The sequence below is a fragment of the Lampetra planeri genome, chromosome 3 (assembly GCF_965212315.1).
Source record: "Lampetra planeri chromosome 3, kcLamPlan1.2.h2, whole genome shotgun sequence".
Lineage (NCBI taxonomy): Eukaryota > Metazoa > Chordata > Hyperoartia > Petromyzontiformes > Petromyzontidae > Lampetra > Lampetra planeri.
In genome coordinates this window covers 17417625-17445391 of record NC_136109.1, presented here as the reverse complement: position 1 = coordinate 17445391, position 27767 = coordinate 17417625, and the positions used below count along the sequence as shown (strand labels likewise).

General features: G+C 41.9%; 1 protein-coding gene across 1 annotated transcript; it reads right to left on the bottom strand.

Moving 5' to 3' along the window:
* Positions 1-27085, bottom strand: LOC144739274 (hepatic triacylglycerol lipase-like). Its single transcript, XM_078622246.1, has 10 exons — positions 26748-27085; positions 24956-25161; positions 21389-21568; positions 17837-17954; positions 14060-14293; positions 11979-12221; positions 8485-8611; positions 4131-4355; positions 3695-3805; positions 1-2928 (listed from the first exon to the last, which is right to left on the bottom strand). The coding sequence occupies exons 1-10, from the start codon at positions 26839-26841 to the stop codon at positions 2919-2921; spliced, it is 1548 nt and encodes a 515-aa protein (XP_078478372.1). The 5' UTR covers positions 26842-27085; the 3' UTR covers positions 1-2918.
* Between the last annotated feature and the right edge of the window lie 682 nt (positions 27086-27767).

Here is a 27767-nt window from a genome sequence, read left to right as displayed (position 1 = left end):
TGTTTTTGTTTTCCGTTTTATTTCAGTACAAAGCCAGAAAGCAAAACTGTGCAATATTCCATACACGCTGTTGACAATGTTGACGTTGTTTGAAATGTGTTGACAGAAATTGTAACATTTGTTTCCAGGAGCTGCACAAAATAAATGCAAACAGGCTGAAGATGCAAATTATTCATTAGTCTGATGCACAAATGGTATTGTAACGATGTACACACATTGAGAAAGTGAGCGCATTTTGTAAATATTTTCTTTATTAAAAAGGGATTTTTTTTTTCTAATTTGCAAACTTATTTAAAAATGAGCAATGGAATTGCAATTGTACGTGATGACCTTTTAATAAAGGGCAATTCACTAAACGACGAGCACATCGATTAAATGTGATTACCAGACTAGATAATGCCCCCTCTGTTGACTGGCCTTACCAACCAACCAGGCTGGTAAAAACGTGTGCACATGAATAAGGCCCAATATGAAACAAAATTATTTTTAAATTGTTAATTAAATCACACGTGATAATTTGATCACGTGTTTTCTGGCTAAGAACACATCTTTATGGAGACTTTGTGAAATGAGTGAAACATTTTCAATGCATTTTTTAATAGTATTTGTAACATTACACATTGTGCTTGGAGCTCCGGTGTTTGAGCACTAACAGGAGTGTCTTTTTAAAAACATGTAATTGCCTGTCACTATTATGAAAACTAAGAATAGGTTTTACTCCTTTCTGGCAATAAAACAGGTGTGAAGATGTTCAAACACCAAATAGGTACCATTTGCAAGGAATTACGTCAGCATTAACCACACTTACTTGTGGTGAACATGCAAACAAACATGCTCTGATAATTATATATACATTGTCTTTGAGACTGATTGACCTACACCAGAGACAGCATTCTGCCGTTCACTATTCATAGACAAAGGAGATACTGGCTATATGTGAATGCTTTACTTTGGCACAAATGGTACTATTGTGAAAAACACACAATGAGCGATGTGGCTGCAGGTTGTACTGTTAATTGTTATTTGCAGGCAATGCCCCTTCACAGTGAGGAGACGCAACGCAGCAGTTCCACGGTACATCACAGCAAGTCCAATAAGACCCGAACGGCGTGCGTTTGCATATATTTCATAAAGCTTCTACCACACCGCTATGTGGACAAACATCACTTCACGGTTGCAACAAAAAAAAATACACTTTTTTGTGCAAACAAATATTTGTATTACCATTAATAGTCTTTGAAGATAAAATCGTTTATTTTAATATCGTTACGTGCCAACACAACCATTGCCCATGTCAAGGTAAGGATACAGTCCATATTTTCTCATTTATAATTCAGTGCATGCAGTTAATGTACATTGTTTCACATCGTTATTAGGAATGTGCACCTAACTGGACTTGAACAATAGTGACTGACATAGGAATATGAACTGTCTGTAGCCCATGGAAGCCTTCAAGGCATTCAAGCAAAGTGAACAAAGGACAATCTTAAGAAAGAAATTCATGTCGGGTTGTAAGAATTAATTTGAGGGCAGATAGCTCTTACGGTGAATGCAACACTATACTCAAGAAGAGAGCTCAAGGCCAATTAGGAGGCATGACCAATCATAACGTGCAATGGTGTTAAATGCAAGATGATGCTCGATTGCAAGTGGAATTGTTGACACTGACATGGAGAGGGGAGGCGTCATCGAGTGCTGTGTTTGGCCGGCAGATTCTGGTTGTCCACGTTTGCAATGCCAGCCGCCACTCATCAGGGCGGTTATTGGAATTGCTATACCTGTACTCCGGCAAATGTGTTTGGATCTTTGAAATATGTGGTGTCCGTGATCAAATAGCATTTATATCACATTTACTTTGACTGCACCGGGAGAAGTATTAATTAATAACATTCACATTGTGGCCGAAAACTATGTTGGCTGGTCTTTAGCATTTCGTACCACAATTTTTAATCAAGCATTAATTTAACAAAATACATTTCAGTATAAATGAATCAAGGTATTTGATAAATCCAGGTCCTTGTTGCTGTTAATTAATACACCAAATTCGTTAAGACTGTTCATTCATCGATATCTGATTCGTATAATTATTTTTTTGCAATTGGTTATCAATATTTTTCCGACACTGTAAATATGGGCATGACATAATTTACCAACTTGTTGGTTCTTTCGGTAAAGTCACGTAGAATGGAAATAATAAAATAAAAAAATAAAACACAATAAAATAATTCTCACGACGTTTCGGCCACAACGCAAGCAGCAGAGTCTTTTCTGTCTTCTCGACAGACCTGTTCTTCACCTGAGGACGGCTGCTTGCGTTGTGGCCGAAACGTCGTGAGAATTTATTATGTTTTATTTTTAAAGCTTTAAATCGAAGCATAATTTACCAAGTCAATTTAAATACAGCACAGCCTCCTTCATAATAAGGTGGTTGCTCAATTGGTCCGGTGGGGATGATTGTTTGAAATTATTCTGCCTCTAAATTATTAAAAATTGACAGTGGCTTGGCCATTCCATTTAGACCATGTTTGCCTTTTGTTCTGCAAGCTCACATGAGTGAGTCTGCCCCCTTTGCCCGCGTGTCATTGGCACAATGTAATTCTGCAAATGAATAGGCAGACTCAATATAGTGGCATATTGATTCATATCTGGCTGTCCTTACTTAAGGCTCCAGGTGTGTGTGTATGTTTATATACATCCGTTTAGTAATACTATGCTATGCTAGCCATGGGCAAAGCGGTTCAAAGTAAAAATGCAGTTTAATTTTGATGTTGGCGAGTCTTTGGTGGTTTTTAAAAAGTGTGCCGTGCTCCCGGCAGGGTTAAACCCAACTTGACCTCTCCGTGCCGTGCATTTTTTTTCCATTCTTCACTGTGAGCCTCCTCAGTTCGTGTTTTCTTGGATGACATTGAATCTCTCCTTCAGACAGATCTGAAAGAAAATAAAGAGCAGAAGTTGAAGCAGTATTCGGGGACTTCTCTCCCCACCCCCCTACATGGGTGGCTAAACACCGACAGTCAAAAGAGCAAAGTCAAAAAGTCGTTCTCGTTTATATGAACAATAGGGTGGCCACTCATCTCTGTTTGTGGCCCTGGACTAGTGGTCAAAAGCACACATTCCCATAGCTGGGGCCAGACTCTCAATAGGACATATACAGTGAACTTTCCTGAAGTTGATCCTCAATGGGATTTGAACTCACAACCTACCAATGCCAATTCAAGCTTTACAGCTATATATGTGGGTTTATTAACAGATTAATGTGAACAAACCCAAATATATACGTTGTATGCTTACAATGTAAATGCAGCACGTTGTGGGATCTACCTGATGGGACATAAATGTGCCGGCAGCTCCTGTTTGCGAGCGCATTACAATGTCACATATCGGACCAACACATGTCCACCCTAACCAAGGAACTGCCCACACCTCGTGGAGTATTTGTGCATGGTGAAAATGTCACTTTGTATAGATGTCCACAAATATGACCTCAGATACAGGAATGTATTCTTTATCTGGCGTACATTTAATTTATTCTGTAGTACAGAAAATCATGTTCCCATATTTAAAGCAGCTCCCACTTAATTTTGTCCAGTAACCTACTGATACATATCTAACATTTTACCATATAAAGTAGTCCTCAGCGAGTCGGACATGCAATGTTGTTGTGTATGGATGGATGTGAAAGCTGTCTCATCACCTGGCATGCCGACGGCGAGGCCGATCCCACTCCTCTCGACACCTCTGGAAGGTCTGCTCCAATTCGGGACTCAGCTCCACTTTGTTGAAGTCGCTTGAGCAGAACGCTAGCCTGTGAACACGCGACAAGTTTGAGACCCAATGTCTGGAAGGAGCACTAACCTGTGCTCTCAACCATTGTTTAGTATGTAGGGTCGAAGGTTGATTTCAAACTCCAATTACCACTAAAGTTGGACATAGCAACCAGTCATCAAACCCAGATCGCTGGGACCCGAGTACAGTGCCCTAAACACCATAATAAGTTTAACTACACTGTCAGTTATGAGGAAAAGAAAATCTATTCCATTCCAGTTACATGGTGGACGTCTATTTCCACATTGGCAAGTGACACAGTGGAATTCAACTCTTGGCTGCTGGCACGTCATCCGCTCGCTCACCTCTGCTGCGATTCGCCCGACTTGACGCGAATCTTGCGCAAGAGCAGCTGATTCCCGTAGTTGCCCTTCCCTTGCGCCCACGGCAGAAGAACTTTCATCTGATGCCAGACACTTCCCCAGGTGCTCGTCTTGTCCCAGCGTATGCGGATTTGCAGCAGATCTCCCACCTCCACGTCCGTCGTCACAAGGAATGAGTAGGTCCGGTTCGGACTGACCTTCTCTACCCTGGGGGTACAGAGACGGTAGAAATCCGTTAGCTCAGCCCAGATGTTTCACTTGTCAGCACGTATGTTGAACTTCTTTACCAACCATATTTAGCCAACCATGCTAATCGGAGGTACTGATCAGGACCACCACAGGTGGAAGAACTTCCGTGGTTTTAATTTCTTCGTGTGGTCAATAACCGTGAATGATGTGATTGCCATTTTAAATGAGAGGGTTACCAAATGACTCTCTCTTATTGGCCGTGTACATACATCGGCGCGACTAATGTTCTGCGCACCTTAGGTAGTACTGGTTTCTGCTCTGGCCCATGGACGACAGCGAACGTGGGTGATGTGACAGCAACATCATTGTCATCGTCACCGTCTTCCTCGAGATCGTCACTCGCTGACTATGTACAGCCGTAAGCAGCTACGACATTGACTCAGTTTATGGTAGTACTCTACTCAGCAAGCATCACACTGGCTTTGAAATGAAAGTGGGATCTGTAATGATCGATGATCCGATGTGAATGTTGTGGGGGGGTAAGGGTGGGGGAGGGGGCAAATAAAAAATGGCAGTGTATCCATATGCTCGTTGTTAGTACTCTCGGATATGGATACGAATATATATCTAGCGTATACAAAAGGTATCACAATAACAAATCTAAATCTATTATAAGTGAAAAGAATGTCATCTAAATAAAGTTAGTTATGTGAATATTTATGGCATATGGCACTGTTGAAAAGCTGCTCAATAAAAGTCAATGTTCACAGTTAATTTTCCACTTGATGAGTGCACACAAATGGGTCCCACAATGCCTAGGCCAGGGGTCGGCAACCTGCGGCTCCGGAGCCGCATGCGGCTCTTTTGAACCTTGACCGCGGCTCCGGGGCGGATGCTAGCGAGGGGAGGAGGCGCACTGTGACACCTGCTCTGGCGTTGCCGCTGCTGACAGGTCGCCGCTCCGCTCCACACTGCCCGCCCGGTGACAGGCAATAACGTTGCCGTTGCTTTGTCACATGTTTGGAAGAAGTAAAAACCTTCCTGGGCAGCAAAGAGCTCACCTTTGCTGAGCTGGAACAGCCAGAGTGGCTGGAAAAATTACATTTTATGGTAGACATGACAGCACATCTAAACACGCTAAATACAACCCTTCAGGGGAAAGGAGGCACAGCCCTGCACATGCTGGAGGAGGTTTTGGCATTCGAGCGCAAGTTGACAGTGTTTGTCAAAGATTTACAGAGAGGTACACTGTCTCACTTTCCCTCTTTGAGAGAGTTCAAACAAAGTCATGATACGATAAATTTGGAATATTTCAAGTCTGCAATCACCACAATGCAAAGTTCGTTTGGGAAACGATTCTGTGAGTTCAGAGAGGAAAAAACGACATTATCCTTCCCTGTCACTCCCCTGGCGATCGATCCATCCCTATTGAATATGACTGCATTTGCAGGTGTAAGTCAACCTGATCTTGAGATGGAACTGGCCGATATAGCCGACAAAGATATATGGGTGTCCAAGTTCAAATGCTTGACCGCTACTCTTGAGGATGTTGCCCGTCAGAAGGCCATTCTGGCTCAGAATCATAAATGGAGTGATATTGAAAACCTTCCCAAACAGGACAAACTTGTATTCGAAACATGGAATGCCATCCCCAACACTTATATAAACATGAAAAAGTATGCATTTGGAGTCCTGTCGATCTTCGGCTCCACATATGTATGTGAGCAGGTCTTCTCCAACATGAACTATATTAAAAACAAACATCGATCACGCCTCACAGATGACAGCTTGCAAGCCTGTGTGAAAATGAAGGTGACGTCTTACAGCCCTGATGTGCAGACACTGTGCACTGAGGTTCAGGAGCAAAAATCCCATTAACCAGGTAATTTAGCTATTAATTTGCAAAAATATATTTTACATTGTTAAGTGAAAAAGTCATTTTTTTATTCAGATTGACAGCTGACTGCACGATCCTGTATATAGCAATAAGGTAAGAAACAATATATGCAGTGTTATATTTGTTTTAATAGTTGCAATGGTTTTGCGGCTCCCAGTTTATTTTTTCCTTCGGAAACGGGTCCAAGTGGCTCTTTATGTCTTAAAGGTTGCAGACCCCTGGCCTAGGCTCTGTGTCCTGTTCTGCAGAAGAACACGATGTGGCCATGTGCATGCACAGTCCTTTATCTAGTCCACTGCTGGATCAGGGCCAATCGAATGCTACAGTATAGTCACACAATGAAATCACTGCTTTAACATCAAATAAACAGGCTTAATACAAATATGTAAAACGCTCTGCCTCGAACAGTGTTCTTCATTGCAAGGCCCGCAGGCTACCAACGACCCCTGGTGGCCTTTAGTGCGGCCCCCGACAATACACGACAACGTGAAAACACCCCCCCCCCCCCCATCGTCGTGCTGTCAAAGCCGCCAATGGTTTGAAAGATCATATCGGTGAAAGTGGCGCCCCTAAGAAAATCAGTGAAGAAAACTGTCCTAGAAGCTGTATCCGGTGTGGCATGTCAGATTTGTATTAGTAGATCACAGAGTAAGATGGAAATAATAATTTGACCAAGGGCAAGTTGAATGGTAAAAACGTAAACAAAATACACAACTAAACCCCACGAAAACATCTCTTGAGGATCAAAAGTCCTCCTTTGCTGCTTTGTCACCTGTTTGCACAGAATGTACACTGTACAGACAATCACATGAAAGCTTCTACGAAGACGTGCATTTGCAGAATGTCTTGCAAGTACATGGTTGTTGATGAAGGCAAATGAGCGAGTCACTACGTTGCTTATGAATGCCTAGCTCGTGATGTGGTTAGAGAACTCGACCCACAATACACGATTAGAACTCTGTGAACAAGAAAAAAACAGCAACAGTGGTTGCCCTATGGAGGAACTGGCTACCACCATGTGAATGTGAAATTTCCATCACTTGCTCAGGGTTAAAACAACAGATACGATTGCCCTAGGGCAGGGGTCGGCAACCAAAATAACAAGAAGAGCCATTTCTTTCCAATTCGGTACAAAATTCAGTATTTCAAGAGCCGCAATGCATCTGAGTACATACTGTACATACGTACATATTGTCAAGAAGCAGCCCGTAAAGAGCCGCATGCGACTCCGGAGCCGTAGGTTGCCGACCCCTGCCCTAGGGAGATTCAGATGTGACGAGTTTTGTGTTGAATTAGCCACCGTGACACGAGGATCATTAATGGCGAAATGAAGGCATCGTAACCTTTGCGTAGGCATTTTCCATTCACTACAGAATGGAACCTGCCATTTGCTACTGCTACTAGGCCCATGCAGCTCTGGAATCGGTCAATTATTTCAATCAGTAAATTTTTCTACAGTCTACACTGGTGTACGAGAGTCATGAATGCAGCATCCCATGATGAATGCATGAACCTGTGAAATAATGTATGGATTAGTGAATGCTATAAAAAATTAACACATCAATTACTGTTAGCAGTGATCGCTGGGGTTATTGTCGTGGTAATATTGTATTGAAAAGGGGCTTTAAATTATGATTATATTGGCTTTACATTCATAGTTAAAGTGAAAGTGTACCAATGTTCAAAATAAACATAAGCAAGTACTAATTTCAGTGGTGGTGAAATATTCCACATTCCGGTTGCTCAGGATCCACCTCACCTGCTTCCCTGCATATAACACAAAACTATGAGCAAATGCATCGACTGCAGAACAACTTTTCGCCTCCGTCGAGGACCCAGTAAAAATATTGAGCGATCGTCTTTAAACTCGCCGTGGCTTCTGTTTAGAATGGAACCAGGATGCGTTACATTCTTCTTTCATACGGCTGATGTAGTAGATGCAGAGCAACAACGACAATTTCCCATTTAGGTGGTCAAGCCAGATAACTGGGATGTCTCCTTCGTATTTGTGGATCTGTAATTGTATCTTTATATGCTGTACGGTCTGTTCTGGATTACCACAGTCGCGCACGGGAGAGTTTTCCATTTGTGCATCATCACGTATCCACATCTGCCATCGTTTGTGCTGATGCGGTTTAGGGTGAACCATGAGCTTCGTGGAAGGTCAAACGTGACACTGATAATAACGAGCCGGACCTTCGAGTGGCACGAGCGGTCTGACCGCGCGCTTATTTTCTACAAAAAACGTACGTGGACATTTTGAGGTCGTTTGCCTCTCCTTTGGTGCCAAAGAGCGAGACGCTCAGCGCCGGTTCCAAAAACTCCTCGACCTTCTCGGTGAGCCCCATCAAGTGGACCTTCAGCTGGTAGTGATACACTGGGAAACAGGCACAACATCGACGCACGTTATCGCAGACAGCTCGCACGTAGGAATGATAACACTAATATTGACAATACTTAGCAATGCGTTCCAAAGCAAGTCACATAGCCGATTCTTCGGTGCTAATATGCAGTTTAAGTAAACACAACGAAGAATTCTGTTTTTTTACGACAATGTTACTCTTCTTTCTTGAATGTTGCAAAATATAATTGCGGAATGGTTACAAGTTGAACTGCTGTAACCCTGAGCTCAATAAAACATTCGCTTTTTCAAAGTTGCAAATATGTAGGTACAATCGTCATTGTGTTTGGGGCATAACATTGCATGTTTAGTACACTCTCAAGAACACACTGTGATGTTTGCAAACGATATTACGTCAAAGGATACATGTCCTTGTGCTGTATACTATATAAGCAGAATTTAATTATGCATCTCCATAACACACCTCTTTTTAGTCTAGCTTTTTTGTTTTCCAGAGGAATATTAACAAGCAGCATTTGGTTAAGCAAGCAAACCCGAGACCGGTTTTGACCTTCTGGGTCTAATCAGCATAGTCTGGCATGTAAAACAAATGCGAATGGATCACAGGGCGTTATTGGCAAGCGAGCTTCCTCTCAACTATGGGACCCCATTAAATTCACATCGCGGTTACAGTATCCTTGACAGTAAATACGTGCAGCAGAAGCACACAGTCGCAACACGACGATGTGTTACCCCATCAGCCCCGGCGTAGTCCAGAACAACATTTTATTCACTAAGCATGTTCGTGATTGATTATGACCATCATAAATGCATTGAATCCTGTGTGACACAGAATATATGAATGGCTGTACAGTGTATGCAAATTATATATAATACATTGGTGGCAGTGGTTAGTGCACTGCACTATGAACTTGAGTTTAATTCCTGGCCACGGTTAACATCGGTGACGAGCGATATCTTATCGGGTCCTAGGTGCACTGCCGAGTAAGGCGAAGTGTGGTCAGACGGCCGCATGGCTGACACGATGCAGGGAATCCTTCATCCAGCAGTGGATGGACATTATTTTTTGTTACAAAATTTGATCACGTTAAGGGAGCAAACAAAACCGTACAATTGAGACGAACTTTTTAAAAGAATACTGTGCAGTTAACATTAAACTAAGAAAATAACAACGTATTCTTGGATCAGTACACACATTTCTGAGTGGGTGACTGCATCACTACTTAATTGCCTTATACTGTACAGGATTCGCATTGGACTCGGCATGAATATTGCAGTCTCGAGTCCTCAACTCGCATTTCTAAAGGCTTGCCCTATAAAATCCCATTCGGAGTTTCTACTCAGCCTATCATCTTTCCGTGGTGAGTAAAATGATGGGAAGTCCACAGCGTTCACTCTCTACAGAAGCCTGTCCCCAACCATTAACTTCAGCAAATTTCTCAAGTGGCTCAGGGCGTGCCAGCCAAGGTTAGTTGCCACATTTCAGCAGGGCGACACCACAACTTTGGACTTGAATGCTAATTACATCCAACTCATTATCAGCTAATGCACAGAGAGTGATGCGCACGAGTAAGCTAGGTTCCAATTTACCCTCATTTGAGTCAGTCTATCGCAATTGCATTAATGTGGCCCACTTCTGTGATGCACAGTTGATATAATTATTATTATTGTTATTTAAGCATCTGCCAAAAAAAAATCAATATTGCTTGCCTAGACGCAACAGAGATAGCTTGCCAGAGGGTGGTATGAGTTTGGCACAACTTGTATAATTTACTGAGCATATACACACGCAGCTGCATCTCCAGACGCTGTACATATTTGTGGGACATGTTTCATGGTGAAAAGGGATGCGTGTGTGTGTGTAGCGGTTAGCTCCCTGCACTACGAACCCGACGACCCGAGGTCGATTCCCGCTCACCGCCAACACCGGTGACGATTATCTGAACGGGTCATGGGCCTCCCCTAGGTCGACTCAGCCTCAAATGAGTACCTGGTGCGGTGTGTAAAAATTATTGCCTCTGGGGAGACAAAGGCGGTCGGGCATGGTGCTGGCCACCCACCCCCTCGTGTACCGTGCCGGTCTTCATCGGTGCTCGCTAACAGCACTTACACTAATGGTCTGTTAACGCTATACGGGGGATTTTTGTCTTATATGTATATTTTATAAAAAAACTAAAACATGAAAGAAACAAAAACAGCCAAAGGCAGTAGAGTAGTAGTGTACAGTGTTGGGAGATAACAATGACATTGTCTTAGACCATTTATTTTAGTGTATCCCCACATAATGTTTTAGTGTACCCCCACATAATCTCAAAGATATTTTACACCGCATGCCTGCGTATGCCCTCGGCTGCACCTCTGATATTATTGTTTATAGAGCAATCATCTACCTGAGAGCGTTAAAAGTGTTACTTTCCCAGGCCCTCTCCTCCCCCTCCCCATTGCCCATGGGTGTGGGGTGGGGAGTAGAGCCCTCGATCGGGTGAGGTTACCCACGGGTGGCCCGCAGGAACTCAATCGTTTTACGGCTTGCCTCCGTTTAACTAAACTACTGAACTTTTTTTTTTTACCAGGTAAGGCCCACTGGGTGCAGGTCGGGTCATGTTCATTGCATCGTATCCTCCACGCACCCGGAACGGCAATCTGTAAACACCACTGAGTTACGACCAGCTTTGCGGGTCACCCGCAGGTATCCGTGAGTATCCAACCCGATGAAGGGCTCCAGGGGGGAGGTAGGATGAAAGGTGCTGCGAAAGGTGTGGTGACTCCAGGTACAGGGGAATTCAGAGGCAAAGTATCTTACTGAGCAAACGAACACGGCGCATTGCTCATCCCCAATAATGGTCCCTAAAGCAGTGGTGGAAATTCCACGTTCCTCTGGTTGTTCGTTAGTACAACCACTCTTGACTAACCACAGAGTGGTACTTATTTTATCAACCCTCGAGGCATTCTGGATTGAAATGACAGGCAATAAAAAATATTATCATTAAATATTCGGCATGTAACAATTTACCTGCCAAGCGATTTCTGATGTGGGGATGCATTTAGAAGCTATATAAATCTAAATTGTACTGTCAACTCAAGGTTACTGAGATATGCCACCATCATCACTCAATATTTAGACCGCGCCTCCTATGCAGTACATTTTGAGGTGCCCCGAAGCAGGAGACCCCCCCCCCCCCGGTGGCAGCTTTCCCTGTGAGGCACATGTTGAACACAGCACCAGGCTACAAGTTACTCTGCCAATAGTGGGTTGCTGTGGAGCTCGCTTGCCAACTGTGAGATTCATATAAATAGAAAAAAGCGTTCCGCCCCTCCAAAGCACAAATGAGTGACCCCAGTACACCCGACGGTACGGCCGTGCAGATCCCAGCGGACGTACCCTTGAACGGCATTGCGGCACTTGTGCGCAGGAAGAGCCTGTGGCTGCGCCTGGGCCGCACGCGCTCCACACCGTAGCCCATTCGGTTGCAGCGGTGCCCGCCGCAGCTGAGGCACATGCCGCGCTCAAATCGGCCCATGTCGGTGCAGCGATAGGCCATGCTCTGCTGGTCGGGGTGCAGCAGCGAGTCGATGAACAGGTGGATGGAGCGCTCGTGCTCGCACTTGACAGTCTCCACGATGCCTGTGACGGGGGAGGGGGGGGGCGTGGTTGGGAAATGTGAAAAGATTCGCCACTGGAGCTACAGTGGTGGTGATAGCAACAACGACAATCGAGCCCATGGAGCGCCGGTCAGTACAATGAAAAGAAAGAGTACAAATGTCGTAGAATCATCACCATTCAATTGCATAACCAACGACTGAAAAGGGTAAATACGCCTTTTAAACCGCAAATCCGTAAAAAAAAACACAAGCAGTACAAGTTCATAAAATGCATGGATGCACATTGAGTCCTTAATATATAGAACAATTCATGGAAGGTAGAGCATGGGCAGGCCGAAATTGAAATAGAATATGTACAATATATTGGGAATCATGGGACACTAACCACCTTCAACTCTGTAAAATCTTTCCACAATAATAATATAATTTCTATGTATACTCGGAGTTGGTTTTACCTCAAGTGTAACTAAAAAGTCAAAGTATCTCCGTGGTGACCCTGAGCTAGTAGTGTCAATTCCACTTTCTTATGGTAGAGACCAGTCTATCCACAATTGACATTCCACAAAGTGGTACTTTATAGTCCATAGAGAGATAAAGCGGCAATGTGGCACTCTGCGATGGTGTCACATGGTTGATCTAAATTTCCACCGCATAATTCTTCTAAATGCTTAGTAAATCTCTGAACGAACCTAATTCCTTGACTGCTTTCTCTCCCAAAAATCAAATTGGATGTGCACGAAGTTAATGCCCTAGACAGAATGACTGAAATCACAGCACGGCTCTGCTAACATCTGCTTCCTCTGCAAATGAGGCAATGGTGCCCTCACAGAGTGTATTATAAATGTGCTCACAATATCGGTTTGGATTTCCCCAAGGATGTACTGCATGGCAATATATTGTTGACGATATTTGTTGTTGCTTTCATCCGATAAACGGGACAACATGTTGTAATCCGTGGCTGTGAGATGACACAACCCCAAAGCTATGTTACATAACCATCATGAGGCTATCAGTGGTCAGACAAACATTTTTAAATAACACATTTAACTTTCGCCTCAAATAAATTCGAGATACAATCTTAGTTTTGCGTTGAGTGTTCTTGGCAATAACAACTGGTAATCTAGCAGCATTTGTTTATCAAGCCTGACTCTGATGAAGAGGCCCAGAAATGTCAAAACTGATCCAGAGTTTGCTTTGCCGAAACCAGTGCTGCTTAATACTATTGGGCTAAGCCAATATAAGCAGATTAACTGACTCTTTTATCTATTTTTAGGTGGAGACACAAAATGGAACTGTTTATATTTTAATTCCAGGATTGCAAGTTCCCCATGTAATGTGTTGCTGTGTCTCACATACAGCATTGCAACCTAACGTTTGCTGTTACAATGCACAAATTGTACCTTTCAATCTTGATTTGAAGCTTTCGTGACTGCATGAATCCATTCTCTTTGGTTCTTTCGGTAAAGTTACATAACTACGTGACTTTACTATGTGACTTTACGTTACCGAAATAACCAAAGAGTGTGTGTACATTTCACTCCAGCCAGGTGGTGCTGCCAGTTTGACTCACAAATGGAAGGTTGCAAGATTAAATCTTGGTCAGGTGTTGACCCAGCCCCATCATCCCTACCAGGTTGACAACATGTAGAAAGCCAACGGAGGTTGTACTATGGACAGACTCACTCCCCTCATCGAAGGAATGTGAAGTTTGTGGAAGGGATTCATCCAGCAGTGGATTCATCATGGCTAATGATAGCAAGAAACCTGATTGAAAATATGCAATACATAATGATAAATAATTATTCTGGTTGAAAAAAACCCAACAATACAGCGAGCAAAGGCACGGTGGTACCGGCGTACCCATGAATCCCATGTCGGCGATGTTCTTGTAGGCGTTGGTGAACACGCAGCCCGGCTGGAAGTGGCCTCCGTTGGGGTAGAAGTCGGCGTGAGCCACGGGCTGCTGGATGCCGATGCTGAGGCCCAGCGTGCCCCGCGTGAACGTGTGCACCGCGTCCACGAAGTGCGCGTCGTTCGGGGACAGCCGCTCGTCGTCGAGCATTCCCTCGAAGGCTGGCCCCGCCGGGTCCAGGCCTGTGGATGGTGCAGAGCGCGGAGTTGCGAAAGCTGCACTTTAAAGCAAAAGATAAAATGGGCAGCCCTGAAACTGTTTGCTCACGCAGCTGCTGGCGGGAGGGCCTCCGTTGGAGGGAGCTCTGCGGAGATCCCCTCTAGAGGATATTTTGGGCTACTCTTGCCAGCTGGCCAGATGTCTTCAAAGACTTGGGAATATGCACAAGAATACATTGCTATATGTGAAAATGTTGAACCATCTATTGATGTGAACATTTATGGAAATGACAGCTACACCATTTACACATGCAGGTATCCCTCGATTTACGAAAGGGATGCGTTCTTTAAAAAAACACGTAAAACGAAATTTTGTAAATCGGAATGGCTTTTCCCATTAACTTAATACAAAACAATTAGGAATGCGCTTCGGACAGTTATTCCAACTCTACTCTGAACCTAAAAATATATACCTTCATCACTTTTCACAATAAAACAATAATAATAAAGAACATGGTGATGTGAAGGTGTTACTGTTGCACTGTAGTGATACCGTCACACTGTAGTGCATGGTTCTTGTTTGATCTCATGGCGTTTACCGTGCGAAATTTCGTTAACGTAGACATTCGATTTCGTTAATCGAAAAGTGTCCATAATTTGTCAATTGCGTTAATGCAAAATTTATCAGGGTAAAAAAATATGTAATGGTCGGATGTGTGACGTTTAGTATCATAATTTGCATGAGAAACCTGCTTGGGATGTAAGTCAATATTTGTTTTCCTGCAGAAACGGATGCATGCATAGATATTACATTCAAACCTTGTACCTGAATACGAGGTCCATATTTGCTGTCATATCTCCTATGGCCACCTCATTTCCCTGCAAGTATGTGTGTCGATCTATGACTCAATTTAAAGTTGAGAGTGATGAGGCATGGAGCAGTGCTATTTCCGTTGGTGGTAGAATTTCTACCTTCCTATGACTGAGTCCAACATATCTATCGACCAACCATTGTTGATTGCTCACAAATTTTAAAAATTATTATTACAAAATCCCAAAATACAGGGTATCCATAAAGGTATCATTTGATATTAATTTGGACAGCTGTTGGAACTACATCTGTAAAACTACTCTCACACACAAATATGTTTGGTGTCATGAAGATTTGATCGAATGAGTCTCATCCGTTTAAACCTCCACGGGTCGACATCGTGTTGAGATTAGAGAATCATCCCAGGTGGTCATTTCAGTCGCATTGGGCTCGAATGTTCCTGTCCTGTCCTCTCGAAGAGCACTCGGGTTTTTTTGTTGTTTAAACAACTCAAGAATGCAACATATGAAAACACAATATAAACATAACATATTATACCCAACTGCTCGCTCATATAAGTTTTATATAATGAATACCTTTATAAATACTGCATAACTCTGCCTGTAGAATTCTACAAATATTTTTCGCTTTCAATTGCCTGTGGAGGAAGATAAACTGTGTATACTTACGTGCATGTGTTGGATTGAATATGTTGCACATGCCTCGTAAAAAAGAGCTGTCTAACAATAATCCGAGCTATCAACACAGAGTCAAGCACTTACCACAATGTGCCCCAAAATTTAAAGTTCTAAATTGTGCGATTGTATTTGCAAATAGAGACATATGGTGCACATTACGTAAATATATTTTGAAATGTGTTCCATTAAATAAGAGGAAATGTCAAGTGGGGGAATATTCAATGATCACATCATGTGCACCCTCATGCAGACACACTTCCAGATGAACATTCTCACATTCAGTCATATCCATGGATAAACTGCCTTTGTAGAACCAAATAATGTTGAGTGTAGGGTGGATTCAGCAATCTGCCTGATAGACAGTGGTATATTCTCGAAATAATCCCATGCATATTCTTTGGGTCTTTCGGTAAAGTCACGTAGATAAATTTAGATTTAAAGCTTTCGTGACTGCAGCGATTCATCTTCTTGGTTCTTTCGGTAAAGTCACGTAGAAGGGAAATAATAAAATAATAAAAATAAAACAATAAAATAATTCTCACGACGTTTCGGCCACAACGCAAGCAGCCGTCCTCAGGTGAAGAACAGGTCTGTGCGTTGTGGCCGAAACGTCGTGAGAATTATTTTATTATGTTTTATTTTTATTATTTTATTATTTCCCTTCTACGTGACTTTACCGAAAGAACCAAGAATCACGTAGATAAGTTAAAAATATATACAAAACTACGACGTTTCGATCGCAACACAAGCGGTGGTCTCCACCCGATGACGAACGCTTGTGCTCGGAATTCAATCTTGTGATTTTATTATTATTAGAGTTGCACTTAAATGTGCTAGTATTTGGCACTCTGCCAGAAGCCCTTCATTTAGGGCACATCTAGTTCTTCACTTGAACGCAGTGTTCTCGAACTTACAATTACAGGAAGTGAGTACACATGTTTGTTGTTGTCTTATTATGTTAATTTACGTGTTCCTAGATCGTCAATTATTCCATAACAAGCCTAAAATCTCCACTGCAGCTTAGACACAATTCCCCAAACCCCCATATCTACATTACGTTAGCAAGCAACTATTTTGCGCAGAGATTTTTTTTTTATATAACAGCATTGATACTACAAACACCACCAATTATGTATGGCATCACGCAGTATTGGCATATGGAAAGTGTTATTAAGTGGCAGCATATGTTTGTGTGGCAAAATATAAAGTGATATTTGTGTTTACAGTGTTCCTTGAGAAGATATATAAGTTCAATTTTAGGACAAATACTTATCATTGAAATACACTTAAAATAATAATTAAGACATGTATTACCTTGTTCAGACAATTCCCAATTAATTTCATCCTAAGCATCATTCTGCTTGGGATTTATATTTTTCTACATGGGAATACACCAGGGTGCCCAGAGAAAAACACTGAAAACTCCGTGGAGATCAAATAATTATTTGATAATTGTTATAATTAACCGAATTACTGTACTGATTTATACTGGCACCTTGCTAATGCTACATATCTTGGTGCTTTAGAGCTCAGCCAACCTAAGTAAGAGCTTTGTGCAGCACATATAATTAAAGCAGTCAGTGGTATCCAATGTTAATAGCTCACGTTCGTATGCCTAGCGCACATCTGACTTTCGAGCAACACTGACCTTGGCACCCACCTCAATCACAGTCCTTTATATCCATGAAATATCGTGTCCATGTTATAAATTGCATTATTATACTAAATGTGTAAATATTTACAAATTATGTGATGTGTAGGTTTTCACTATTTAACCAAACAGTAATTAATAATCCACATTCCTTTGAAAGGGGTGAGTATATACAGAGGTTAGCCAGTGTTGACTTTCCACAAAGTAATTCCTATTTTATCCACCCTGAAAATATGGATAAAATGTTCCATTGATTCTTGATGCTTATTAAGCCTTTCTTGAGTAAAAGAAAAAGACAACCACTGCATAAATGGTATCATGTAAAAGAGTGCAGAGAGAGGTGCTGGTCATTGAGATGGTTCCTTTGTCAATAGGTGTCAAACAGGAGTATCATCAGACAGCCTTACCAGTAATTCGGCCGATTTTGCCGGGGCTTGTGATGAAGCTGCCAGCAAATCCGGCGACATGAGCACCAAGGCTGTACCCCAGGAAGTGTATTTTCTCCAGCGACACGTTGGTCTGCTTCTGTGTAAAAGCCAGCGCATGGCGATCACAGAATCCATGCGCACACAGACAAACACAAGGCAGCGTGAGTACAGACTACGGAGCATCACATCTCATTCAACTAGTGGACCATTTCGACATTTCATAAATGCTCCACTGCCATTGGGAAAACCACATAGCTAGTGGTGTCAAAGTTCACAATGAGACAATTACAAACTGCTGATGAGAATGTTCTCTGTAAGGGGGCCTGCAATAGGTGGCATTGTAACATTCGAATCAGAATGTCACATTGACATCCAACATAAAACTTGTAGGGGGTAGGATGGGAAAAAACATATTTATGGGGCCCCTGATGCCTCTGCTTCCCCTGCTTATTTAGAATTGGCAGGAATCTACGGCAAAGCAAGTTGCCAGCATTATTTGTAACTTGGCATCAAAATTGAGCATATAATGGGGAATTGCACTGTACTAATATGGTTTTTCCCCTTTTTCTGGCAACAAAACTGACACCTTTTGCAAGAAATCATGTTTACATTAACCACAATACTTACAGTCAAATGCAAACAAAAAACAATACTCTAATAATTTATGCATTGTCCTTGAAACTTATTGGTCCACACCAGAGACAGCTTTTCTTAGAGCCGAATCTCATATGGTGTTCGACCAGATGACGCCATCTGCGCCTTTTGGGGTTAGATTGTGTACATATAAATGTGTCGTTAAACGCGCCACCACCCGACACAGCCAATTAGTAAAGTTTGTCACGTAAACAGAACATGCCAATTCGTTACTCGTACAGCACATCGGTGTGTTGCAGAGAAAATCCACAACATTAATAATCTGAGTACAGTACGTTTCATATTCTTAGGTTTTTTCGGTAAAGTCACGTAGGTAAAACATTAAAATTAATAAAAGTAAAATAAAATAAAAACCACGACAGCTGTATCAAGTATTTGATACAGTTGTCGTGGCTGTGACGGTTCCACCTGAAGACGGAAGCTTGTGTTGCCTCCGAAACGTCGTGATTTTTATTTTATTTTACTTTTATAAATTTTAATGTTTTACCTACGTGACTTTACCGAAAAAACCTAAGAAAATGAATCCTTGTAGTCACGAAAGCTTCAAATCTAGAACAGTACGTTTCCCCAGTAATTGCAACTAGCATCATGAGGTGGACAAATAAAAAACCTAGAATGTTTTATTGTTATGTTTCTCATTTTTTACAAGTCCCTTGTACAGTTTTGTTTACTCCCTTACCCTAACTGTAACTTTACGTAACATTCATTATGGCTATGAAGGAGGGCCATTGCCTAACATTTTTCCTTTTAAGGCCGCAGCATTATGACAAACGTGTCGAGTTTTTTGCTAATTTTTCTTGTGTACCACTGCCAATGTAGCATCGCCAAATTATGTTGTCTAATTGTAACATTCGCGTTTTATCTGCATGTAGGGAGCAAAAATAATATTATCGCGCGCACAATGTGATGCACGACCACTGTAAAAAACAATGATTGCAATCGATGATGATTTGATGCATCGTTAAACACCCAGTAGCCTTCATCAAATGTTACAGAGAGGTCGCCATAATTGCAAGTTAAATGACAAATGTGCAACTAGTTAGACTACAGTGGTCTTGTGCCATAGCATTGCAAAGGCCGTGACGGGTCAGCTCAGCAAGAAAATGTGTTGTGACACCCTCAGTGGGTGTCTGCACGTTCTCTCACAGTCACATGCATGGTTCATGATCTCCACTTTATGACCTTTAATGTGATTTATTCTTTGCACAGCTGTGAAAGTATGACACAATGTCATACCAGAACCAAACCAAATCCACACACAAGATGAGGCAGACTCTCATATTAACCTCAATTGTAACCACTCAACTGTTAACCATTCCTTTAACATAATTAAATTTTGGAGCTTTATTAAGCACGTAATGATGCGCAGATCGATATATTAATACCGATTCTCAAAGATTGTCAAACAAGGCACGGAATCGTGTGTGAGAGAATCAGTCATGTGATTTATGCAAATGACAGTATATGCGAATTACAAGCTGATGTTATCCTTAGGTGAATGGAGTTAACAAAATTGCACGACTGCGACGGGAATTTTTTTTTGTTAGAAAGAAACAGGAACTCAACAGCGGAAACTGGACAAAAACAAATCATGATTTGTTTAATTGAATCGCGACCCTGAATCACGGTAACTGCTATGAGGACGACTTGTCACACGCTATAGTTTGTATCTAATCACAAAACCCAAGGCTGTCTATGTACTGTATCTGACTATTCCCTCCGATGAAACAAAGTTTAAACAACGAACTCTATTCTGTTGAATATGAACTCATGACTCACTGGCGAGCTGAGCACTCAACTAAGAGTGGCATAGCTCGATTGATTCACGCATGGCCTCAATTTATACTCACTCTAGCCTGTTGTAAGAAACCCTTTTGGAGGGGTCATCTATGGAGCTAATCCCTTTACTTACATCGATATTGGCAATAGTGTGGCTGAGTGGCAATAATTTGATGAGGACAAAATGCGGAGTATGTCTTTTAAAATAATCTCGTTAATTGATGTTTTAATTGCAGTAATAAAATCATCATCATGGACATCTTTTTTACGTGCAACTCACATATTGTCTCATATATTGTCTCAAGTTTTTTTGTGGATGTCACTTCTTTGCTTATACATTCCTATGGGTTCAATACATTTCGTGCAAATTTGTGGGAACTCGGCAGTGGATGTCCGGTGGAGAAACTGGGTCCTACTATAGGAATGTGGAATTTCCACCACAGAGAATAAAGTGCCGGCCCAATTGCTCAATATCACATGGAGTACATGCACAGTCCTTTGTTGATTGACTGCTGGATGAGGACCAACCCCACGCTGTGCAGGTCATGAAGGTTATGTGGCCATACTTCACCATACTGGTCAGTGTGCGGAGCATAGACACAGGTGCATGTGAATACAGTGCAACAATGGATTTTGCTGCATTGCTCTCTACTGCTCACATTGTCGCCCAGCAGTAGCCTATAATACCTGCTACACACTAGAGTTGACCTTCGAAGTGGACCACGACCCTCAAAGGAAAGGCGCCACCCCCCCCCCCCCCGCGGTCACCCCCGTGATACGTGGGATCAGACAAATCACTCGATCGAGACACTGGTATGGCAGCAAGAGCAGTCTGTGCGAATTCTGTCGCAAGAGGTCACACGTTTGGCGCAACGGTCCTTCGCTGTGAACAATGCGTGAACAAACCAATGCACGGTGCTCGACCCATCCAAGCAAGCACCATCCAGGCTCAAACTTGCCGAAAGAAGAGGACCCCCCCCCCACCCCACCCCGCGCGACAATTCCATCGCTGTGAAAATACACGGCAGCAGGAGACACCACGAGTGGGTGGACTCATGCCCCCCGTCTCTCCCTCCCTGCGTGCAGCAGGTAGCTCACGTGCAGCCAGTCGACGAAGGCGGCGATGTCCTTGCCCACGACGCGCGTGTTCTGCACGGCCAGCGGGTAGTGAAGCCGTGCGCGCCCTAGCCACTCCACCACCACCACGTTGGCGCTGCGGTCGATGTTGTAGAGAGCCACGGCCAGCTTGGGCACCCACGGCTCCAGCACGCCGCTCATCTGGCGACCAGACAGCGGGAGATCACAGAACCGTCAAGACAAAGGGTGTTCAAACAAGCCCCCCCCCCGCCCCCCGGGGGAGCTCACACCAGACTCATATTGACAGGGGCCGGTACTGACCCGTACTGCTAAGGCAGGCTGGAGGGGGCTGAGCCCCCCCCCCCTCCCTTCCTTCCTTACTCAAGGCTCAACCCCCCGATTGAAATGGTTGCAGTGAAGCTAAAAAGTGTTGGTGCAGTACTGAACACCGGTGGTGGTTTTTATTCAGCCTTGTGTCATTTACGTCGTGCGTGAGAGCTTAACATCTGCCTTAAGTTTGTCTAGAATCTATAATATTGCCCCTCCCCCCCGGCTGGGTTTCTGTATGCCCGCCACTAAAGGAGGACGAGAGGTCACCTTAAAACAAGGTCATGTTGCAAAGCTCTCCCTGGTGGCATGGTGACACACTGCTGGTTAATGCACTGCGCTGTGGACCCAGCGAAATGAGTTTGATGACTCAGCTATGGCTAACATTAGTATCGAGTGACATCTGAACTGGTCCAGGGTCCCCTTACCCTTCACCAACCTGCACTAACTTGGGCAGTGAAGAATGGTGGGGCAAACAAAAAACATACGCCCAAGGGCGACACGGTTTAACTAACGGATAAAGATAATACTTTATTGTTAATCTCAATTAGGGCTTCATGGGCTGTATGAACACCGTTGACTCCTTGTAAATTGTCACTCATGTCAGTGACGCTGAAGGGACGTTACGATGAAGGGGACGGACCAGCTGTGAGTCCAGTGCTCTATTCATCAGCCTCTGGAGCCAGGGAATGTGGGTTCAAATCTCCTTAGGGTCTTCTATTAAAAAACAATACCATATATTTATATACGAGATGATGCATGTTTAGATATGCAATCGATTTATAATCGACCCTCTTACTTTATTCTCAATGCTTTTTAGTGTAGCTATGTTGGACAAAGTATACTCGGAGATTTTTAAAGGATTTAATACGTTTTCTTGAGATTGGTGGAAGACATGTAGAGGCTGTGAAATAAAATGTTGCTTTCTCTACAATTTATTCCCATAATGTATTGGGGATATCTATAGATGGCTCACCATGTATACCCGGTGATAACAAGCATCACACACTATAGTCATGCCCACGTTTTGTGAGAAGTACGATTGCAGAGAGAAAAAACTGTTTCTGGGATAAGTTTTGAACTGTTAATGTCAGGTGCAGCCAACCCTGAGATATTTTATAGTGCGTATGACAGAATTATATTTAAACGTCAAAATACACACGTTTGCATAAATCCAATCAGATGCACCTAACCATGGCTCTCTGCCATTAGTAACAAACATGGGCAGCTTGGCAGGTACACATCGAAGTTATTTCTATCCCCACATGTTAGTGGCACTCATAGTAGTGCGAAAGGAGCCAACACATCTTCCTATTCAAATGAGCAATGGGGTTGTTCTTCTTTCCATTGATAGCCCAAAGCCACTGGTGGAAATTCCACATTCATCTACAGTTATGTATTATGCAATTGGCAAAGTTAGGAAAATTAATACCGTTAACGCAATGACAGATTTTTTTTTAGGCGTATAAAAGAAAAAAAACACATTTAATTACTTGTGACTGCAACTCTACTAACATCATCTTCAGTCCTTTGAAGTGAGATGTAATCATTTATGTTAGTTACATTATGTTGGTAGTGCTGCAGTACATTACTGTCAAAGATGAAGACATTAAATAAGTTAAAGAGCGCTTTTTGGTGGAAAGACAAAGTTTTTTCTAACAATTATATTGTAACACCATTTTTTGTATAATTACATTCTATTAAAACATGCAATGATAACAATAGCTGTCATGGTGGTTTAATAAAAACATAACATTGTAAAATAAAATATAACTCAAAGTGTGTGTGGGTGGGTGCTATATTCAAATGTATGAATGTGTGGTTGAGTTAGCAAAATGCTTGCATATTTCAATGTCACACTGCAGACGTCAACTTGACCACTGATGGATATTATCCCAACCACAGGATAAATTGTAGGATTGTAATCAAGCTATAGATGGATGTTTCAAATACTTTATTGCAACCAAAAATTAGGTCGTTACAATTATCAATATGCATATCACTCAGCACCAGCCCTTGACAAGAGGAATTGAGTGGAATAGTAAAAGGATATAATTAGGAGATGAGGGATTTGGATCCTTTAATCTTGACATGCGAAAGTAAATTTCATAGACTATAAACCACAATGTAATACAGTTAATGAAATACTTTAAGTGTTGTGGCTTAACTGAAGTATGGCATTTAATTCAGATTGTGTCATTGTGGCTGAGGTGGGTCCGTAGTGAAAATGACACATTAACATGGCAGGGGCCAGGCTCTTTATAGGGTGGCCACTCTTCAGTTCCCACAAAGTGGTTCTTATTTGAGTAATCTCAGGAGGATGATGAGCTGTGTGAAATTAATAATGGGGTTCAACTCATCTCCTACGTGTACATGTGCAGTAAAACTCATCTTATCCATGGCCAAATTATCTGTTTTTTATTATTAGAAAGTCTGAGCTGATTATTTCTATAAAGATCACAGATTATTTCTATAAAGAGCTTGCCAGATTTGGCCACTGATAAAAGCAGTCCTCGTAACCAATATTAATATTCTAGATTTGAAGTTTTCGTGACTCACTTGATACAGTAATTTTGCTGTGACGGTTCCACCTGAAGACGGAAGCTTGTGTTGCCTCCGAAACGTCGTGATTTTTTTATTTTTTACCTACGTGACAATATTCATATTTCTAAAATTTGATTATTTGGCCATGCCAGAGGATTAAATATGCCACAATTGTAAACGCTATAACTTAGTTCTATGATGTCTGAGGCTGTATATACGCTTTATTCATATATACGACTATCAAAGGATTTTTTTACGTGAAAATAATTATTGTTTTTCTTTTGCAAGGTTGCACATTCTCTGATGTCATTTAACTGCCACCACTGCCAACAATATTGGTGTTTGGTCGTTCTTGTAAAAGAGCTGAAAGAGCAACTGAGTCTAAAAGGAGTGGAATATTCATCCTATTATCCACATTTATACTCGGACAAGAGTCACTCAGAAGTGATTTTGCAAAATTAATCTCCATGCACATTTTTTTGTATCACGCATGACAGGAGTTGCATGGAAAATGAATCCTATTAGCCACAATCCCTTTTAACGTAGGATTGTTTTTATCACGGATGAGAGTTCTACAGAGCTACTTTAAATAACTACCTTCTACAGTAGAACATCTAATTCACCCAAAGTCTACCGCCGACAGACACAGTTATGGATGAGGATCGATCTAAGGAAAGATCGTGGTGAAATGTCGAGAAATGATCTGAGGCCACCCACCGACCACCCGTGAATGATGAAGAAGGTCTTAGCCGACGCGTTGAACTCGCACGCATCAAGGGACACAGGGTTCTCCAGCACGAGGAGGCAGCCATCGTCCTCCTCAATTCCTCTCTTCAAAAAAAAGTTGGTGTTCGGTTCGGCTGGAACACCGATGATGCTGCCCATGAACGCAGGGGCATCTGGGAAGAGCTTGGTCAAGATGCCTGCATCATCAGAAGGGGTTGTTGGGAAAGGGTGGAGAGGATTGAAAGCCTGAGACGAGGGAGCTTTATGAGATGTACAAATGGCACATGTTGTTGGGCTGATGAAGAGTCAGCCACGCACATATCCAGTGGCATCCCTGAGTCAGTGGTGGAAATAGTGAATTCCCTTAGGCAGGGACCAATATCTCCATATGACAACCACTGTTGACATTCTGCAAAGCAGTACTCATTTTATTCACTGTGGAATGATGGGTTGTGCCAATCCCTAACCACACATCTAATTAACTAATTTTGAAGGTTGAGAATGACACTTGACTTTTTCAAGGTTATAAGGAATTTTAAAACCGTGCTCGTATCGTGGGAATGAGTAAAACCAGACCGCAGGCTCGACGCAGTCCACCTTTACATGTCACTATTCCAACAGGTGCACGCCTGTGCTTGCCATCCTGTGGGGAACAACTGAGTGGAGGCAACTGGCTGGCAAAGTGATGTTATTAATTTCCTGTGCAAGGTAATATTGACCACAATAAACCAATAAATATGGTATAAGACGATTACATGAATCGGTTTATACATATTTTAACAGAATAAAACATGGTTTTAGAATTTGCAGTTAGCATCATCACAATTATCAGTGATACAAACATTGTCTTTGTTATCACCATAACTACTATAACTTTCATCATCATATTAAATATACAGTACTCACCATCATCATGAGTATCTCATTAGGGGCAAAGGCATGGTCCCAATTTAAACAAATATGTCAATGCAATTAATTTTGATATCTAAAATATTTTAACACATTGGCCAAGAAATCGACTTTATAAATAAAATATTATATGTCCATGGAAATTACTATATTTTCAGCTCACTAATCAAACATTAGTCATGATGATGGTATAGATGAATTTGGCAACACTTAATTGCCTGAACCATAAAATTAACCCATAAATGCAATCCTGCGAACACTAAAATACAGGTCATAGAGTTTCACCAATTATAAAAAATGGTTAACGTGTAACCACACGTCACATATATTACTCAAAACTGCATGTACGTCATAACTGAGCCGAGCCATGTTTTCAATGATGTCTTTCATGGCTTCTGCAATATGGGTAAAAACTATCACCATCACAGAAAACCTGACTGTAGAATACTACACAAACCTCTTTATCACAGCAATTAAATGCTACTCAAGACATCTTTTCACAGCATGTTGCCAATCTTAAAAATAAAATGTGGCATCCACAACAACACAAGCATTGTATTTCCTTTAAATGTTACATAACACTTTGGTTTTCGAGCTATTTATATATATTGTGCATTGCTATAATAGATAACAGACGATGCATGTAAATATGATTGATTTTCTTATATTTGACATATACCGTATTTTTATTAAAACATGATTACAAAAGATATCGTTTTCCTTGAAATGTCTTTGCCTACAAAGTTACAATATTAAGACTAGTGTTCTACGTTAATTTACACAATGAAAACTGTGTTGTGTGTATGTACTCCCATTGTATATTAAACGACTTAATGACAGTTTCAAAAACGGACACAGAAGCATGCACACATACCTGAAATTCCAGAGGCACTGCTGTTCACGTTTGCTGTCCCGGTCTTTAATAAGCATAACAAAAATAAACACACCACAGCAGTCCTCATGTTCATCTTGGAAATGTTAGTCTTTTTGATTATTTAGTAAAATTCAAACTAATCGTTTGCAATGTATTGTGTTTTTTTTTTATATCAATGTATATCGTATGGCTTGTGTTCACTTCAATTCGGCAATACTATGAGTCGTGTGTTACACTCGGGGTGGGATTGCTTTGCGTGATGTTCCAAGGTGAGAGCACGAGTGCATCTGACAGCCGGGCCAGAGAGCTGTGGTTTTAGACACCCATCCCAAGAGGAGAGAATCATCAGACCATTCATACGGGGCACTTGCTTTGGGGCAACGCTACCATTGGATTAGAGCTGTGGGTCTAGGGCGGTCCAAAAATATGAACGATAGTAACCCTCTCTCTCTGTGTGTGTTTTTTAGTTGATTCCAGTGTTGCCACATCACAGGATTTACCTCTGAACGTAGAGCTTTAATAATACTGCCCTTTAGACAAGCCACGTGAGGGCACACAAATACGACTCTTTTATACGAAACACGTTTGGAAACTAAAACACATAATAGTAAAGCGAAAAGGGAAGACAATACATACAGGGTATGTCCTCTATATAATAATGCCCTTTACCTGGGAAAGTCACACTGAGTTTCAATACCTTTTCAGGAGGGCCCTGCAATGCTATGTTTGGATAATTTCTTTGTGAGCAGTGTTTGGCTTCTGGGAGGAAATTGGAATATGCAGTGAACACCTATGCCTACAAGGTGTTAGCACTCAAAGCGCAGCACGCAGCTTCAATAATTAATTGTTGTACTGGCATCTCTTGGCCACACGTATATGTTCTTAAATCATTAAAATGTGTAAGTAAGAAATTACCAGATTTTTTTTGATGAACACAAATAATATATATATAATATTTATGTAACAATATATATTTATATTATATAATATTTTCAATAGAAATCTTTTTTTTTTATATTA